This window comes from Asterias amurensis, chromosome 7, assembly GCF_032118995.1.
Source record: "Asterias amurensis chromosome 7, ASM3211899v1".
Classification (NCBI taxonomy): Eukaryota; Metazoa; Echinodermata; class Asteroidea; order Forcipulatida; family Asteriidae; genus Asterias; species Asterias amurensis.
In genome coordinates this window covers 16,431,567-16,448,767 of record NC_092654.1, presented here as the reverse complement: position 1 = coordinate 16,448,767, position 17,201 = coordinate 16,431,567, and the positions used below count along the sequence as shown (strand labels likewise).

The 17,201-nt window shown below is 38.3% G+C and overlaps 2 protein-coding genes across 2 annotated transcripts; both read left to right on the top strand.

Annotated features, from left to right (window-relative positions):
• The first annotated feature begins 1,112 nt into the window (after positions 1-1,112).
• LOC139939867 (uncharacterized) lies at positions 1,113-6,209 on the top strand. The gene is made up of 6 exons (XM_071936020.1): positions 1,113-1,509; positions 2,254-2,346; positions 2,646-2,770; positions 3,086-3,207; positions 4,150-4,262; positions 5,719-6,209. The coding sequence occupies exons 1-6, from the start codon at positions 1,147-1,149 to the stop codon at positions 5,839-5,841; spliced, it is 939 nt and encodes a 312-aa protein (XP_071792121.1). The 5' UTR covers positions 1,113-1,146; the 3' UTR covers positions 5,842-6,209.
• A 4,164-nt stretch (positions 6,210-10,373) lies between these two features.
• Positions 10,374-17,167, top strand: LOC139939692 (elongation factor Ts, mitochondrial-like). Its single transcript, XM_071935763.1, has 6 exons — positions 10,374-10,496; positions 11,828-11,982; positions 12,324-12,584; positions 13,200-13,350; positions 14,109-14,306; positions 14,808-17,167. The coding sequence occupies exons 1-6, from the start codon at positions 10,484-10,486 to the stop codon at positions 15,032-15,034; spliced, it is 1,005 nt and encodes a 334-aa protein (XP_071791864.1). The 5' UTR covers positions 10,374-10,483; the 3' UTR covers positions 15,035-17,167.
• Positions 17,168-17,201: the final 34 nt, after the last annotated feature.

Below are 17,201 nucleotides of genomic sequence, written 5' to 3'. Positions count from 1 at the left end.
CAGTGGAGGGTCAGAACCGGGGCCAACATCATACGCATATAGCTAATTTAGGCAACCTAAACAATTGGGAAAATTTTGTGTAGATCTTGCGTTGAGCGATTCTGCATCAGTGCACACATTAGAGGGACACTTAAAGGCATGGACACTATTGGTAGTTACTCAAAAATAATTGTTAGCATACAAACGTACTTGGTGGTAACAAGCAATAATTGAGAATTGTTGATATGAAACATTGTGAGAAGTGGCTCCCTCTGAAGTATAGTTTTCGAGAAAGAAGTAATTTTCCACGAATTTGATTTCGAGACGCCAGAATTAGATTTTGAGGTCCCGAAATCATGCGTCTGAAAGCACCAAATTTCGTGTGACAAGGGTGTTTTTTTCGCAACTTCGATGACAAATTGAGTTCAAACTTTCACAGGTTTGCTATTTTGTGCATATGTTGAGATACACGAAGTGAGAAGACTAGTCTTAGTCAGTTACCAAAGGTGTTCGGTGTCTTTAAGTCGGTTAAATGATTGAGGATTTAAATTGCGGATCAAAAGTATGTATCTGAAATTGGAAGTGCAGATTGGTTGGTTGACTGACGTTGGTACACAAGCCACATACCCCCAGTGAACAAACTTTGATCAGAAATTTTTCTTTTAGCAACTTGATGTTGTTTTGGTCGCACACTTGAGAAATATTGCGTCCGCTCATCGACATTTATGTGATTTCTCTTTTATTATTCAAGAATGTGCATTTATAGTGAGATACTTTTTGAAAGCAATATAACGATGAACACATAACCTAAGGCCCTAGTTTCCAATATAAATGGACTGCAGATTCATTGATACCATTTACTACACAAAATGAGCTTATGAAAGCCTGCAACAATCATGACAAAGCAATTTTTCGGAAATAAAGTCATCCTGTGTCAGGTGATACTGTTTTGGTCATGTGATTCTTTCTAAAGCGCACACGTCCTTGACTAAATTGTGTAAGCAGTGGGTCAATGAACAGGTACATGTAAATGTACATGTATAGGCCTGTATACCTTGGTAGGTAAATAGGGTGGCTAATCAGTCACAAGGTAACGTACATCACATGCTAAATTTTAGGGGGTGTGTGCAACGTTCAGAATGATAACAAAAAATCCCCTCCATACCTATGTTGTTATTGACTGTAGTCATTTCGGTCACGAGTTCTTTCAGGAGTGCAGAACACCTACTACATTTCGCTCATTCAAACACACACCATAGTACTCGCAGGTACTTGGTAACTTTAAAAAAAAATTGGCTGAAGCTGAAATCAAATCAACCGAATAAGAAGATGACACTCGCCATATTCTTCATAGCTGCTGTCATTTTGGGCACAGCGAGTACGGGAGCCTCACAGGGCGTCCCAATACCCAAGAGACCACCGAGAGGGTTCGTCTACAACGCCAGTTCCTGCACGGCACCGGTGGAACTTAAAGTATTCGTGGACTTGACTTGTCCTGATTGTAAGGCAGCATGGCCTACACTGCTACAGGTATTGGGATATATATTGTAAAATTAAAATTTAAAACTTTATTTACAGTTGTTTGAATTTGTTCCAACGCTTTTTGTATTTTTGTCTCACTTTATACCATACGGCCTCGATTGAGCTTTCGGAACCTCTGATCCATCATCTATCGGAGATTGGGTGCAATTGTGTGTGATTTTTATTTTTGAGAAAATGAAATTAGCAGTTGCATAACTTTTGCGTCACAATCACTTTTTCACACACTCCTAAAAACAGCTAATGCAGTACTATGTGTTTTAATTTATGCCGAGTCTCATGGATTATTGACTTATAAATTGTTACATAACTTGATACCAAGTAAGCCTACCAGGGCTTTCCAACCATCAGCTGCAAGCCATGGAAGAATGGGAAAATAACCATTACATCGCCATGCACAAACTTACCATAACTTTAAGATATTAAATTCCGTACAATTGCCACAGGCAAAAAATGACGGTGTGTTTAGAAGTGCATTCAATAATAAGAAAGGTGAACAACTATATCAACTATTTATGTACATGTGAAAAGAAAAAACTCGGGTTTTTTATTGCCCTGCCTGGAAGCCAATATTTTTAAAGAGTTTCTGATGTGCAATATATTGGCGGGCCAGGTTCAGCCTAGATATTCTTCAAAATAAAAAGAAAACAAACTTCTTAAAATCGATGGAGCCGAGTCGTTCCAATCAATGTACAATCACTAACGTTTTACTAAAATTTTGTATGTGTTTTTCAGGTAGCCGAGGTTTACAACCATGCGTCTATGGTTACCTTCGAGGTGCTTATTTTCCCGCTGCCGTACCATCGGGCCTCGTTTCCAGCCGCACAGGTAATTACACTGAGTTGAATGGAATGTGACGCTTGTTGGCGGTGACCCAGGGAATTCTGTCCGTCGGAGATTCTGTGGAAAACTAACGCGGCTGAAGGAAGATGTTTCAAAAGAGGGCGCTATCAGAAGAAGTTTGTACCACAGACATAAAGAACCCATGTCTGTTGTTTGTACACAGTGCGCCGTAGTGGGGGAATGGGAGGGGGATCTCCTGCCACCGATCTCCTGCTTCCATCATACACAATAATCAAATTCATCGCACTTATTTAACTTTTTTTGTCTTACAATTTTACATACAGGTATCCTATGTTCTCAACAAAATTGCACCGGAGAAAGCCTACACATGGTTCACGTACATGTTCAAGAATCAAGCCAAGTATTACAACTCCGCCATCTTGAAACAATCTCAAGATGCTGTTCTGAAGTGAGTCAATTGCACCAAACGTGTCCGTATAATACTGACGTTATTGTGTTTAATGCAGTCATTTAGTAGTAATGAACTTCATATTTTCTGAACACACAACCGGTAATAACTGTATAAAAAAGAAAGAACATTTATTTCTTAAAGCTGTTAAAAAATGGGTGGGGCAGGAGTAACAACAATGTAATCTTTATGGACTCTTGGCTATAAGCAACATCTGTCTGTGCTCAGCAGGTTTTTGGGGCTTGGCATACATGATGGTTCCTCAGATAAGTTCCACAAGTCGGCTCAACACGTTTAAAATTTCTCTTTCTATAGGATGTTGGCAGATGACCTTTTTACAGCCACTGGTATCAAACAGAGCGAAACGCTCCCTCATCTCGTTGACTCTGATGCTTCGAGAGAAGACGCCATTGTCATGTGGAAGTATGCCTGTTCACGTAAGATCAGATTTCAGATTTTTTTATGAGATTGCATGAACTTGTAATAGTGTATTTTTTCTAATTTGTAATCTCTGTATTTTTTTCCTGTTATTCGACCTCTGGTCGCCATGGGAATTTTGTTTTAAAGAATAAACCAATAATGAAAAAATGAATGAATGAATGAATGAACTTGAGTTCGGAATTATTCAGAATGACAGAATTATTGCATGCAGTATACATCCAAAACCACAAGCGCCACGAACAGGGTGGTGAATGAAAGCGAAAGGAAATGCTAAAGTGTAAGATGTGGGATGAAAACCCGAAGTTGTGAACACCCATGCAGTCAGGTAGGGACTGAAAACCAAACCCACCTGATGCACGCTCTGATTTGAGTTAGTGGGATTTGAACCGGGTCCAGAGAGGGGAAATGCAGGAAAACATTCGCCAGATCTAAATCTGAAAAGATGTAATGCTTACTCTCCAAAGTATACGTTTATTCCCCTGTACGTAACCTTTGAAGACACTCAAATCTTCAAAGAAACAACTGAGCCATCCTTATGGCTTTGCAGCATAAATGGACTTGTCAATGCTTACGACCTGGGCCCAATTTCTTAGAGCTGCTTAGCACAAAAATTTGCTTAGCACACACATTTCTTCCTTGATAAAAACAGGATTACCAACCAAATTTTCATTTGTTGCATATTTCTTGTTACATGTATTCAGCTGTTGTTTGCTTATCCTGAAAATCACGTGGAAATTTGGTTGGTAGTCCTGTTTTTATTAAAAGGCAAACAAATTCATGCCAAGCAATTTTTTTTGCTTAGCAGCGCTATGAAATTGGGCCCTGTTGGGTGGACTGACGTTTATAAACCGCCCCACCCCCAATCATAGAATGGCCACATTGGAACTGTCAGTGTTCGTCAGCTGTGAATTGTAATGGCAGTTTGTTTGTGTGTACAGGGACAGTTTCGGGGACACCAACTGCTCTCATCAACGATGTTCGAATTGACTTTGGTATCGACTGGACACTGGACGATTGGAGTAAAGTCATTAATCCATTACTCATGAATCAGGTATGTACAGGGCACGTATAACATTCTTGTAGCACTTTATTAAAAGGAATGAAGGGCCTTTACGTTTTGTAACCACTCTTAAAGACAGTGGACACTATTGGTAATTGTCAAAGACTAACCTTCACAGTTTGTGTATCTCAACATATGCATAAAATAACAAAACTGTGAAAATTTGAGCTCAATCGGTCGTCGAACTTGCGAGATAATAATGAAAGAAAAAACACCCTTGTCACACGGAGTTGTGTGCATTTAGATGGTTGATTTCGAGACCTCAAGTTCTAAACCTGAGGTCTCGAAATCAAATTCCTGGAAAATTACTTCTTTCTCAAAAACTATGGCACTTCACAGGGAGCCGTTTCTCACAATGTTTTATACCATCAACCTCTCCCCATTACTCGTCACCAGGAAAGGTTTTATTCTAATAAATATTTTGAGTAATTACCAATAGTGTCCACTGCCTTTAAATAATTGGCAATAATAAATCTTGGTTAGAAGCCTACATCAACGCTTGGTACATGTAGTATGAAGCATTTTTAGAAACATTTCATTTTGAGGTAATGTGGTTTATGTAAAGGTATAAAAGTTTGTATTACCGCTTAGGCGCGTAATAAACGATTCTCAATCTTCTTGTGTGGACATTATTCGTTCCGGATTTTTGGCGACATCTATCTAAAAAACGCGACCACACCTTATGAAATGAAATTTTCAGATGTTGGTTTTATTGTGAACACGTACATAGGATTAAAACAATCGAGCAGTTAAAAAAAATAATTGAAACTGACTTGGTGATCCTTACTGTACGTTGAACTATATTTTTGGCGCTCCCGTTGGGGGCATCTTGTGTACTACTTGCTATTGGCCCATTTGTCATGACGTCACACGCGGCTGCTGAGTGCCACGCTCTCGCTCGCCATTATTGCGGGCAAACAAATTGGTCATAATTTTGAGCACTTTATTTCACTGTTACTAATAATTGGTGGACTTTTTCGAGCAATGGCTCAAATGAAAGCGTGTAACTTTCTCGACCCCCATCAAAATACCTGGGTCAAATCGGCCAAAAATCTGACATAGCATCTTTAACGTCTTTATGAAATTGACTCTTACGGAACCCTAAAAAAAATCTATAGGCCATCCACAGAATTCCACGGTCCAGGAAATTATGCCCTGGTGATCAAGTGTTATTTGAAACGTGTAACATGCTATTTCCTGTACTAAATTTGTTACTTTGGAAAAAATAAACCTTGAAACTTTGAAACCTTTTGGCAGCCTTCTATAAGAGTGTCTAAAATTAGATCCTTCCTTTATTGTCCGTCAATCTTATACAAAGTTTCAAGGACTACTCGCCCTCTAATGGACGATGATTACCAATACATCACTCAACTGACAAGTGCCAATCAATCAATCACTGCTAACTTTATAATGAGTGTTCCTCTTTCCACTCATTCCCTGAACACAGGAATACAGTAGTCCGAAGAAATCTTGCCCGGCTGGAGAGGAAAGATGCGAGTACCTTCCGGGGAAGATAGAGTGTTGTCTGTCAGGAGAAGCCTGCATCCCTAATGTGGGTTGCAGATGCTGAAAGTGTCAACTTATCATCATATGCGAGTACAATCATGTATATACTCCAGAGGAGGTTTCTGCAACGTATAGGAAGATGATGACGATGATTTGCTGTCAGAGTGGCCTGATCCTGTGTATATTATGTCAAAGTTTTCGTCAACTGTTTCATGATGCAATAATACTGGTGTATTATTTTAATTACTAATGAAATTTTTATTGAGGACATTGTGGAAATACTGTGTGACGTACGTGGTCGGAATGCGGTTTGTAAAAAAGGCATGGATGAGCAAAGAACTTAGATGCAAAATATCATTGACCAAAATTGAGTTTGTGACAAGGGATACATTTGGTATTCAATAAAATGTGGCATGGTGTACCCCTTCATAATTGTGTCTCCATTGTTTTCAGGGAATCTCAGGAATTCATTTCAGGTTTGATTTTGGTTTTTATTTTCTGCCCTTTTTTCGGAAGGGGTGGGTCTGCGTGTTCAAGGGGAAAATGGTGCGTTATTGTGGACACCAATTTGGAAAAACCCTCTACCACATGTCGGGCATTGTAAGGGGGCAGCACGTTGGGTTTCTTTAAGCATATACCTTTATGTTAATAAATCCTGCATAATATAGAGTGCCCAACAGAAATAACACGCGCTAATTAAAGGTATACAGATAAATCAATCAACCCTATTGGTGGGCGGGTCCATGGTGAGCGCAGGACGCTAAAGAAACAACCCGGCATGCTTACTATAAGACGTACATTTTCAGTGGAAGCCCCAATTAAACACTTCTCCGGATCCACTCTTGCGTATTTATTTTACGCCCGAGAGGAAAATATTCATTAAAAAAAGATTGATCAACAATTCTGTCAACTGTCAATTTACCATGACATTAGTAACTTACGAGTCCTTAAACCTTAGCGCTCAAATTGCGGTTGGGCGTAAAGATTTTATAAGCATTATGGTTTACGAAGCTTGACACTATTTTATTTACGTTTACTGTATGGAAAGTTAGTATTATAAATCTGAGTTAACCAACTGGGGTATTGGCATTGTTTTCTCTTTAATATGAGTAACATGGTTGTGTATGTGAGGGATATATGAAATAACACCATATATGATTGGCACGATTGTGGGGTAGGCCTATATACTTGCACTTTTGACATTTTCCAGGTGGCTCCCAATTTTAAAATATTCCCTGGGTCATGGTCTTCAACTCAACTTTCAAACATTCAACCGCGTTATTTTTTTTATTTAAATGCACATCATCTGCCTAACTATTGATAAAACTCTTCTTAAAACCTAACACAGGCGGATGTGTTGGCGCATGCGTGATTTGTCAAGATGTGGACGGGGGAAACGAGGGTCACTTATTTTTAAAGTATGTAGAGGCACAGGGGGGGGGGCAATTTAAGAAACTCTGTCGGTACCAAAAAACCTTGCTTAGCACAAAAACAATATTTGCTTAGCAAAAAAAAAAAAAAAAAAAAATGATTTCCAGCCATTGAACCACATACATTTACCATTGTTGTGAATGGTTGCCAGGTCATTTTTTGCTTAGCCAATAAATTTACTAAGCAAAATTTTCTATAAGACAGCTTAATGAAATTGGTATGTTTGCTTGCATTGATAATACAAACGTGAGACAAAACCTAAACACTATGCAAGTTTCAAACAATTACTACCAGCTAGCTTAGTATAGTATACAGGGTAGTTCCTGGTGATTAATTTCGGATCAGAATTGAAATAATATCTGATCGGAGGGCTAGCCCAGGTTGGACTCCTTTGTTGCATACAACCGTGCTACGGAGTCCAGGGTATAAAGGTCCCATACCACTGCAAACAAAATATATACCATATACCCATGATGGTCTGTAGCTAACTTAAGAGTACGCTGCTCAATGTAGTCGTGGCAAAAATCTTACAAAATGCCAATTAACTAAAAACTTCATTTCAATTTCACTACTGCCAAATGTGACATTTCCAGTACTAAAAGATCTATCAGCAAAACAACATTATTGCATGTTAACATAATGACACCTGTCGTAATATGTCAAGAAATGTAAATTGTTGACATCAACATGTCAAATGAATATCCTGGAAACCTTCATGAAAATTGGGAGGATATAATAATTTGATTATACAAAATAATTGTTACCCACCTTTCCATCACTTGCCAATGTGATCACAGTTTGCCTCTCTCTTGCCGCATTTCTGTACGTCAAAAGGATCCACAGACAATAAAGCACACACATTCTGTTGTTCGCATCCCTTGAAACATCTTTTGTTCTTTCCTTTGTCCCTGGAAGAACCGCCCATTGTTCATAACATTGCTTGTGGAGCACCCCAGTCTTTAGAGTTCCCATAATGGAGACATTTTGTTTTCCCTTTTCTGTTTTGTTCGCGTTCTCCATGAGGTAGACTGTGAACGTGAAATCACACATATAGATCTTCCAGTCGTTGCCGATTCGATCAGAACATTTCGTATCCTTTGCTTTATATTAGGAGAAAGTTACTGATGCTGGCATGAATGTTTCCACATCACAAGATGTTCGTCCGTCTCATCTGTTAGTCTGTTCTGCAATAATGGCGTTTAGTTAAAGTTGTGGAAAGTAGTGGTCATCCGAGGATAATTCGAAGAGCTCGAACAGCAAGATTTCCACCATCTTTTAAAATGTTTCCTCACATGGTTGCTTGTTTCGTGTGGTACAAGGCATTCGGCTGTACTACTCATACTATTTACGCCAACAGTAGGCCTACTACTGCAATTTGTAGGCCCCTACATGTGATTATCCACTCGCTAGGTTATGTGATTATCCACTCGCTAGGTTATATTAGAACAGAAAACAGACTTCCGAATGCGGCCATGTTAAGGCCGAAACTGCTAAACATTCCAACAAACCCGTATTTTGCTGTCGCCAAAATCAGCAGTGGTGAAAAGAAACACAAGAGAAACGCGTACGGTAATTTGCATAACAATGCATCCCAGAGTTGCTGACCCACAGGATCACATTCTATCATTCATCCCCAAAAATGCGAAGAATCTCTAACTGGAATAAAAGGCATGACCAGCGGATATCTCCGAGTGGTGGTTGGTCGGATCGGTTGAACACTATAGATTGAGAGCCCTAAATTAGCTGCGTAAACACAAAATAAATATGAGACATTGATGCTTACCAAAATATTATCATTGTCGGCCAAATTACCATGTCAAGTTAGTGATGGTATTCTGCTTATTTTTACTTTCATAAAATTGTTGAGGACATTTTTCTGCTGAATGGCACTGGAAACTATTGGTAATTACTCGAAATAATAGTTAAAAATAAAAAACTTACTTGGTAACGAGCAATGGAGAGCTGTAAAACATTGTGAGAAACGGCTCCCTCTGAAGTCACGTAATTTTTGAGATAGGGGAAATTTCTCACTCAAAAAATAAACGACTTCGGCTGAAGCCTTTTATTATGCATCTGAAAGCACACAAGGTAACACAATAAGGGTATTTTTTCTTTTAATATTCTCTTACAAATGGCGATGACCAATTGAGCCCAAATTTCACAGGGTTGTTATTTGTATGCATATGTTGGGATACACCCATAGAGCTATGGATACACCAAGTGATAATACTGGTCTTTGGCAATAATTACCAAACGTGCCCGGTGCCTTTAAGCAGCTTTATGACTGGAATGCCCAAGTCTCCGTTACCACTGTATTAGTGTGTAGGGAGGTTTTTCTTTTGTCTATAATTTTCTGCTAAACAGATATAAAATTGGGCCCGTAGGCTAAATTTTAATAAAGCCTGTATAAGCACAAACAACTTGCTCAGCTTAGAAAAGTATTGCTTAACGGAAATATGTTACCAGCCAAAATTACATTATTGTGACTGGTGCCCTAGGCCTACTCAATTTTTGCCTAGCAGAGCAGTATTTTCAGCAGTATTTTTGACACTGAGCTTTATGAAATTGGCCCCGCCCAGGGCCGAATTTCTCTGCGCTTACAGTAAGCATAACTATGGCGGGAAGCAGTGGATGAAGCTCCATTGTAACCCAATTAATAAGCGGTGCTTATGCGTACGGAAGCAGGGAATTCCGCGCTTACGTTCGCCAAGCGTAAATATTTTAATAAAACGGGTTAGTAGGAGAAAGTTCCAATGCTATTAATTTTTCCATAAAGTGGAAATTGCGCAAGTGCGCACTTCGCTTCGCTAACGAAAACTAGTGAAGAAATTCGGCAAGTAGAGGAGTCCGTGAATGAGTTTTCTGCTGAGCTTTCCACTATCCGAAACGCAATGGGCAAAATTTAATAAAGCCTGTAAGCACCAAAACTTGCTAAGCATAGAAAATTATTGCTCAACAGAAACATATTACCAGCTAAATAAGAAAATTGCCGTGACTGGGGACCCACTATTTTTTTTTGGTTGAGCAAATTTTTCATCTTAATGAAAATATTTGGCCCTGGTAAGTCTGCCGCCACCTAGCGGCAATAAAAGTATCCCATCGAATGAATGATGGTCTGTTACCTGTACGTATACAAGCTAGTAACGTTGTTTATCACAAACCTGGGTACTGTTTAAAATGGCAGCGCGCATGGAGCAGTAATGAACAAGGGCAAAAGACCGCAAAAGACAGTTGAATTTCTATCTAAAAAACTCTAACTTCTCCTCTCAGTGACAATGTTTAGACCAGGTAAGTGACCTTTTTAGACACCACTATGCATTTGCTTCAATCTGACGAATCATGTAACTATGAGTGGTTGAGTTTGTTAAGTCTGGCATTGATTGACATGACACGCTGTACAAAAACGCAAAATAAACAAAACTGACCATTATTTATAAAATTAAGGGTCCTACTAAAAGCCGACAACAAGCCGACAACGCCGACAACAAGTCCAGAGCGCCGCCAACACGCCGCCAACAAGTTTTAAATACCTCAAAAATGGCTAATAAACCATATATATTTTAGAACTATGTGTGTTTTGTAGTATAAACATAAATTTAATGGAAAAACTTCACGAAAAGTGTGAATTTTTAACCAGAAAAAAAACTTAACGTTCACGGAGAACGGTCGGACGCCATCTTGGCTTAAAATCGTGTTTGGACCAGTCCATTATGATGCGGGTGAGTCAGACTTAGCAATAGAGGGCGGGCGTCATGCACTGTGCACACTGCAGTGAAGGTCTTCACATGAAGCCCGCCCTCTGTTGTTGACAAGTGCTAAATCTACCCGTATCATAATGGTCTGGTCCAAACACGGTTTTTAAGCCAAGATGGCGTCCGACCGCTTTCCGTGCAAGTGAAGTTTTTTTCTGGTTAAAAATTCACACTTTTTGTGAAGTTTTTACATTAACTTTATGTTTATATTACAGAACACATATAGTTCTAAAATGTATATGGTTTATTTGCCATTTTTGAGGTATTTAAAACGTGTTGGCGGCGTGTTGGCGGCGCTCTGGACTTGTTGTCGGCGTTGTCGGCTTGTTGTCGGCTTTTAGTAGGACCGTAAAATTAACCATCGTCGGCATCGTCCTGTCCTCCATGATCAAATGGCTCTGTGCTAATTTTTAACAATTTAAACATAATAAAGTGCATCTTTGTATCAGTACGAAGAGGCAGCTACCACTTCTAGTCTGATTGTCTAATTAAAGATATTAAAATTAAATAACAAGCTGAAGCTCATTCGGTCCAATCGTGTCAACGGAACTAGGGACGAACATTTTTTATATTTTGTTATTACACGAAACAGTACTAGTAACACACAGGTCATGCAGGTTTGGAGAAATTCTACTACTTACTAGAATAGCATCATGGTTCAGGAGATATCAATGAACATACTTCGTAAATGAAAGTGGCAAACACCAAACCCAGAAGAGTAAATGGGTTTTTGGTTTAATAATAATATGCAAGAAAGAATGCGTTCACTTTTAAGTTTGAATAATGTAAAACAATAAGATTAAGTCAAGACTCAAGAGATCATTTATGATTATTTTATGAACAATTTTCTTTCATTTTTTTTACAAGGGCTCACAGTGACATCTCTCTGTAGGTTATTTTCAACCTCGAACATTGTTCTTTCAACCTCAAAGAAAAACCTTCAACAACTGAGAAAGAAGACGGGCTTCAGCTTTGCCAATTGCCGAAAGGCACTGGACAAATTTGGCAATGATCTCAAACAGGTAGAATTTTCAGTAAAAATTATAATACTTGTATGTAAAAATATTGGTTGATTCCCCTACAATATCAAAAGTTATTTAACTGTATAAAACTAAGAGCAATCAGACTGAATAGGAGGTTGGTTGGGTGTCATGGATTTTCCATAATTTCTCCCCGTAAAAGTTTCTAACTTTGTTAAAGACAATACATCACACGAACAATTTAAATAATACTGAAAATATTGATGTACTTGTATTAATTGTAATATTCATAGTGATGTTGATTTGTTTTCACAAGTGCAAAATACTATTCAGAAAGTTCAGTGAATTTCCCTTAACTCTTGTTTAAATAATTTAATTTGAAGGCAGAAGAGTGGCTCCAAGAGCAAGCGCAGAAGGAAGGCTGGAGCAAGGCCACTAAACTCAAAGGGAGAACAACCACCCAGGGTCTCATTGGCGTCATGCACGACGGGAACAGCGCCACCATGGTGGAGGTCAACTGCGAGACAGACTTTGTCGCAAAGAACAGTGAATTCCAAGGTTTTGTAGGTCAAGTTGCTGTTGCATCGTTGAAACATTTCGTGAAACAACATGCCGAGATGAAGGATCTCACGAGTGTTGCAAAGGTAGGTCAATGAGAGACTTTCTGGGACGATAGAGGGCAGCAGACTTACCGGGTAAATCCATTGTTCTCAGAATTATGCGCATGTTCAGAACTACGTAAACAATGAAAATGTACCCGGTATGTCTGCTGCCACCTAGCGTTGGAAAGTCTCCTATAGGTCTTCAAATTCACAGAGATGCAAGAATGCACTAGACTGCCTTGCCTCAAACAACGTCAAATAATAAATTGTTGCAAGAACTCACTCTGCGCTGGTGAAGTTTTATAACATGAATACCCCTTGATCCACTGAGTGAAAGTAGCAGTCTCGGTTGGTTTCCTACCTTCCGCAAAGATAGTAGTTAAAAAGCAGGACAGTTCTTTTAAAGAATTGAGGAGTCTCCCGAATGCCGAAAAATTTACTCTGCAGTAGTAGATTATAAAGCAAGACAAGTTCTCAGAAGAACCTAGTCTACCTGGCAAGTAGATACACATATGGTGTTGGCGCAAGCTAAATACATTGATACCTCGCAATGCAATGCATAAAATCCTGAGAAAAAAACAACATATTTAACATGTTTAATACAATTTATCTGAGAATAATTGTACTTAAATCGTATACATTTTCTATTACTTTCAGACAATCTACACAGGTGAAGATATGCAGAAATTTGCACTTGAAGATCAGAAAACTCTTCAGGATATAACAGCTATGACCATCGGCAAGATTGGAGAAAATATGACACTCAACAGGTCTCTGTGTCTAGTTGCACCAAAAGACCATTACTTAGGTAGGATTTTATTTGTGACTCACAGATATTTTATGGGATGATGCGTTGAAAAGATTTGCGTTGAGAATTTTTTTTGTCTGTCCTAGATGTAGAATTTGATCTACTCATGACAACCCATCAACATATAGATACTGCCCATTCTGCTTTGTCAGTGCGTATTGATTTTGCAAATTGGAATAAACCAAGTGTTTGTGGAAATGTTTTACACCAGTTTAAATTGTTCACAATTTTTTTTCAACAAACCATGCACCGTATGTTCGTAAACAATTTTACTTTTGCCAAGTAAACATGCTTAAGGCCACTAATTAGTAAATGACCCAAACATAAACATTCATTACTTAAAAAACACAAATTAAAGACACTGGGCACTATTGGTTGTCAAAGACCAGTCTTCTCACTTGCTGTATCTCAACATATGCATAAAATAACAAACCTGTGAAAATTTTTGCTGAATCGGTCATCAAAGTTGCGAGATAATAATGAAAGAAAAAACACCTTTGTCACACAAAGTCGTGTGCTTTTAGATGCTTGATTTCGAGACCTCAAATACTAAATCTGAGGTTTCGAAATCAAATTCGTGGAAAATTACTTCTTTCTCACAACTACGTTACTTCAGAGGGAGCCGTTTCTCACAATGTGTTATACTATCAACCTCTCCCCATTACTCGTTGCCAAGTAAGGTTTTATGCTAATAATTATTTTGAGTAATTACCAATAGTGTCCACTGCCTTTAAGTAAGTTTTGATTCTGTCTCCCAGGAACGTACATACACTCCGTCCTTCAGTCGCAGCACAAAAGCAAATGTATGGTCGGTAAATACGGTGCCCTGGTCGCATTCAAGAAGACCGAGGGTGGAACCAAGGAGTTTCGACCCGCTGACATCGGACGTCGTCTCTGTCAACACATTGTAGGAATGAGTCCAGTCACGATAGGGGAGTTTGCTGAAGTTAAACCTGGTAATACACGTTTCTTATTTAACTGTTGTGAAAGAAAGAACAAGCTGGTTACAGGGCACGATTTTATAAAGCCGTTACAAAGAAAATTATTTAAGCAAATTTCTATGATTAAGCAAAAATTGGTTGTCTATCAGTCACAATAATGTAAACTTTATGGACTTTTGGCTGGTAACCAGTTTCTGCTTAGCAATACTTTTCTGTGCTTAGCAAGTTTTTGGGCCAACAGGCTTTATGAAATTGGGCCCTGCTCTTAGCTATTAACCTGGACCTTTAGTACAACCACCTTTTTGCCAAATCGGAACTTCTTTATAACGTTAGGCGTGTTCTTTATAACAAGGGTTGACTATAGCGTTACCAGGGAAAGGTTTAAGAGTCCCTCAAGTAACAATATTAAAGGGTCTACCAGACAAGATTGTAGCAAAAAGATAGTCGGTTTTGAAATGCACTTCGAATCAGAAACTGATAGCATGATGGATGTCCAATTTTCTACAATTCTCACAGTAACACCCGAAGCACCACCCAAGATTGAGGAGTCGGAGCAAGATGAGTCGGAGCAAGATGCTCCGCCCGAGAAGGAACAGCAAGTGGAAACGGAGATGCTGAAACAAGAGTATCTCTTGGACCCGACCATGACAGTCGGCGACCTCGTCAGGCAAGAAAACCTCGAGATTATCGACTTTGCACGGTTCGAGTGCGGAGAGTCGGCTGTGGGAGAGACAAGTCAGTGAGATTATTCAGAGTGATTGCTTAAAAGTGCTATGCTATTTTGCCGCCAAATTCACTTTCAAATAAAAGGGTTTTCTTGAGATTTTCTTCCAAGAAAGAATCACAAGAAAAAGTAATTTCAGTGTACCCTTACATGAGGGGCAGTGTATTGTTGGATAATTCATAGTGTGAATTAATTCCCATACTTTAGTTTGAACATGCATGATATTTTCCCGACTATGATTTCCCATTTTCTTTTACTTTTAAAAGAAAATTAATACTCCAAAAAAAGTCTATTAAAGCCTTTCACAGATGTACATGTTGGTCAGATAATATTTTAAGGTTTCCTAAACTTTCCTTCCAACATTCGATTGCATGGGACTTGTATTTGAAATTAATGATCAATCAGTGGTTTACAATGTGGTGGGAACAGTGGAAAGCAACGTTTGTCTGTTCCAGCTCGATGGACTAGTAAGACAGATATCCGACAGAATATCTATCTTACGGCTAACTGACATTGTCTTTCACTTACTCTGAGACGACCAAACAGCCCGAGACATTTCAGTAACGCCAACCCCAATCAGTTCTTATGACAAAGTGTATTTTGAGTTCTATCATTTTATTTTTGTTGATGTGTATTTTATTTACCCTATACATATACACATAAAGGGCTGTCGGGACAGCAAAATACCGGTACAATTATATATTTATTTATACAGTCATACAAATTCTACAAATAATACATTATACATTTTAAAACATGATCAGCCATTTGAGTGGAATGTCAAATAAAGTGTGAAAGAAGACTCAAGAATTTTACAAAATGTATTCTTGTTCTGTCTGATAGTCAAACTTAAAGAACTCTTCACCATTCTTGTTCTAATACCCTAAGTAAGGAAAAGACTGTAAAAAATGTCTAATAAGTTTGTACATTGAGGTCCTTTGGTACAAATAATAAAGAAAAAGTAATTATGCATAATGTATTTGATGTGTCTTTTACTCGATCTTAGTCAGTATGGTGATTTTCCTAATTTCAAGATTCTTTTTTGATCTGCCTTCAATTTCACTTTTCTTGCGAGGTGAAGTTGCCAGCAAAGAGATAAGAAGACTGGGCCATGAATAATCATAAATGCCAACTCGGCAACCAACTTTAATTTGGATTCCACTATCCTGACTCGGATCTGACACTAACGACTTCTGACTTTTCGAAACAAAAACTTTACATTAAGTACTTGTGCCTTGAATTTAAACTCGAGCAAAGTGACTCAAGATTCAAACTCGGACTCGTCCTGAGAGACTTGACTACGGTGGTCATTATGCATTCATTTGGAGGGTGTTGCTTTTCCATCAAAATGAAAGGCAAGACAAAATATCGTCAACCTCGGTGTTTAAAACCCATACCACAGTGTCTACATATTCTTTAGATCTGATTAACTGTGTTATGTCTTACAAAATTTACAACTTTGTTTGCTTTTCAGTCAATAAATCTCATTAAAATACTATATTTCATAGTAAATAAAATCACGAGTCTAAAGCAAGACTTACATTTTAAAATATTTAGTGTAAAAAATACCTCATTATTCTTCTCACAATCTGATGACAATGTCCTCGTGTAACATTACTGTGCTAGGTTGAGAGTGAAGCTTCATATAACATTGAAACAATTATAGTTGTAACTTCTCCTGCAATGCAACTTTCTACATTGATATACTTCTACCAAACAGTGGAACAGTTTCTTGTTTCAAAAGAATGAGACAAAAATATAGACTGGTACAAACTTCTACATGAAATAAATATGTACATGTGTAGTTTAAGAACCACAAGAGTAATCCATACACATGATGAAACATTGAGGAACTAGAATATTTTAAAGACATAAATGATAAACATCTACTTACGGTGGTGATTTCACAAGGAGATATTGCCATTAGCCTACAAAAATCCCTCGCCATAACCTCACCGTCAGCCTAAAATAAAAGCTGTTTAGGCGAGTTACATATCTTGTAGAAATAGGAATACAAACATTAGACAAACTGTTAAAAGTTTTTCTAGCAACCAACTTCTCTCTAATTCTCTCTCTCATTCAATAAATTGTCTCCCTCGGAGATGATAACCTCCATGTATCAAAAATATAATAATAATGTGATACTCCGCCTCAATGCCACAACCAGGCACTTCCTGCCAAAACTA

Coding starts and splice junctions, on each gene's coding strand:
- LOC139939867 (XM_071936020.1), top strand. CDS start 1,147: ATGTTGTTATTGACTGTAGTCATTTCGGTCACGAGTTCTTTCAGGAGT. Junction 1,510..2,253: donor CATGGCCTACACTGCTACAG/GTATTGGGATAT, acceptor TGTGTTTTTCAG/GTAGCCGAGGTTTACAACCA. Junction 2,771..3,085: donor TCTCAAGATGCTGTTCTGAA/GTGAGTCAATTG, acceptor CTCTTTCTATAG/GATGTTGGCAGATGACCTTT.
- LOC139939692 (XM_071935763.1), top strand. Junction 12,585..13,199: donor ATCTCACGAGTGTTGCAAAG/GTAGGTCAATGA, acceptor TATTACTTTCAG/ACAATCTACACAGGTGAAGA. Junction 14,307..14,807: donor GTTTGCTGAAGTTAAACCTG/GTAATACACGTT, acceptor CAATTCTCACAG/TAACACCCGAAGCACCACCC.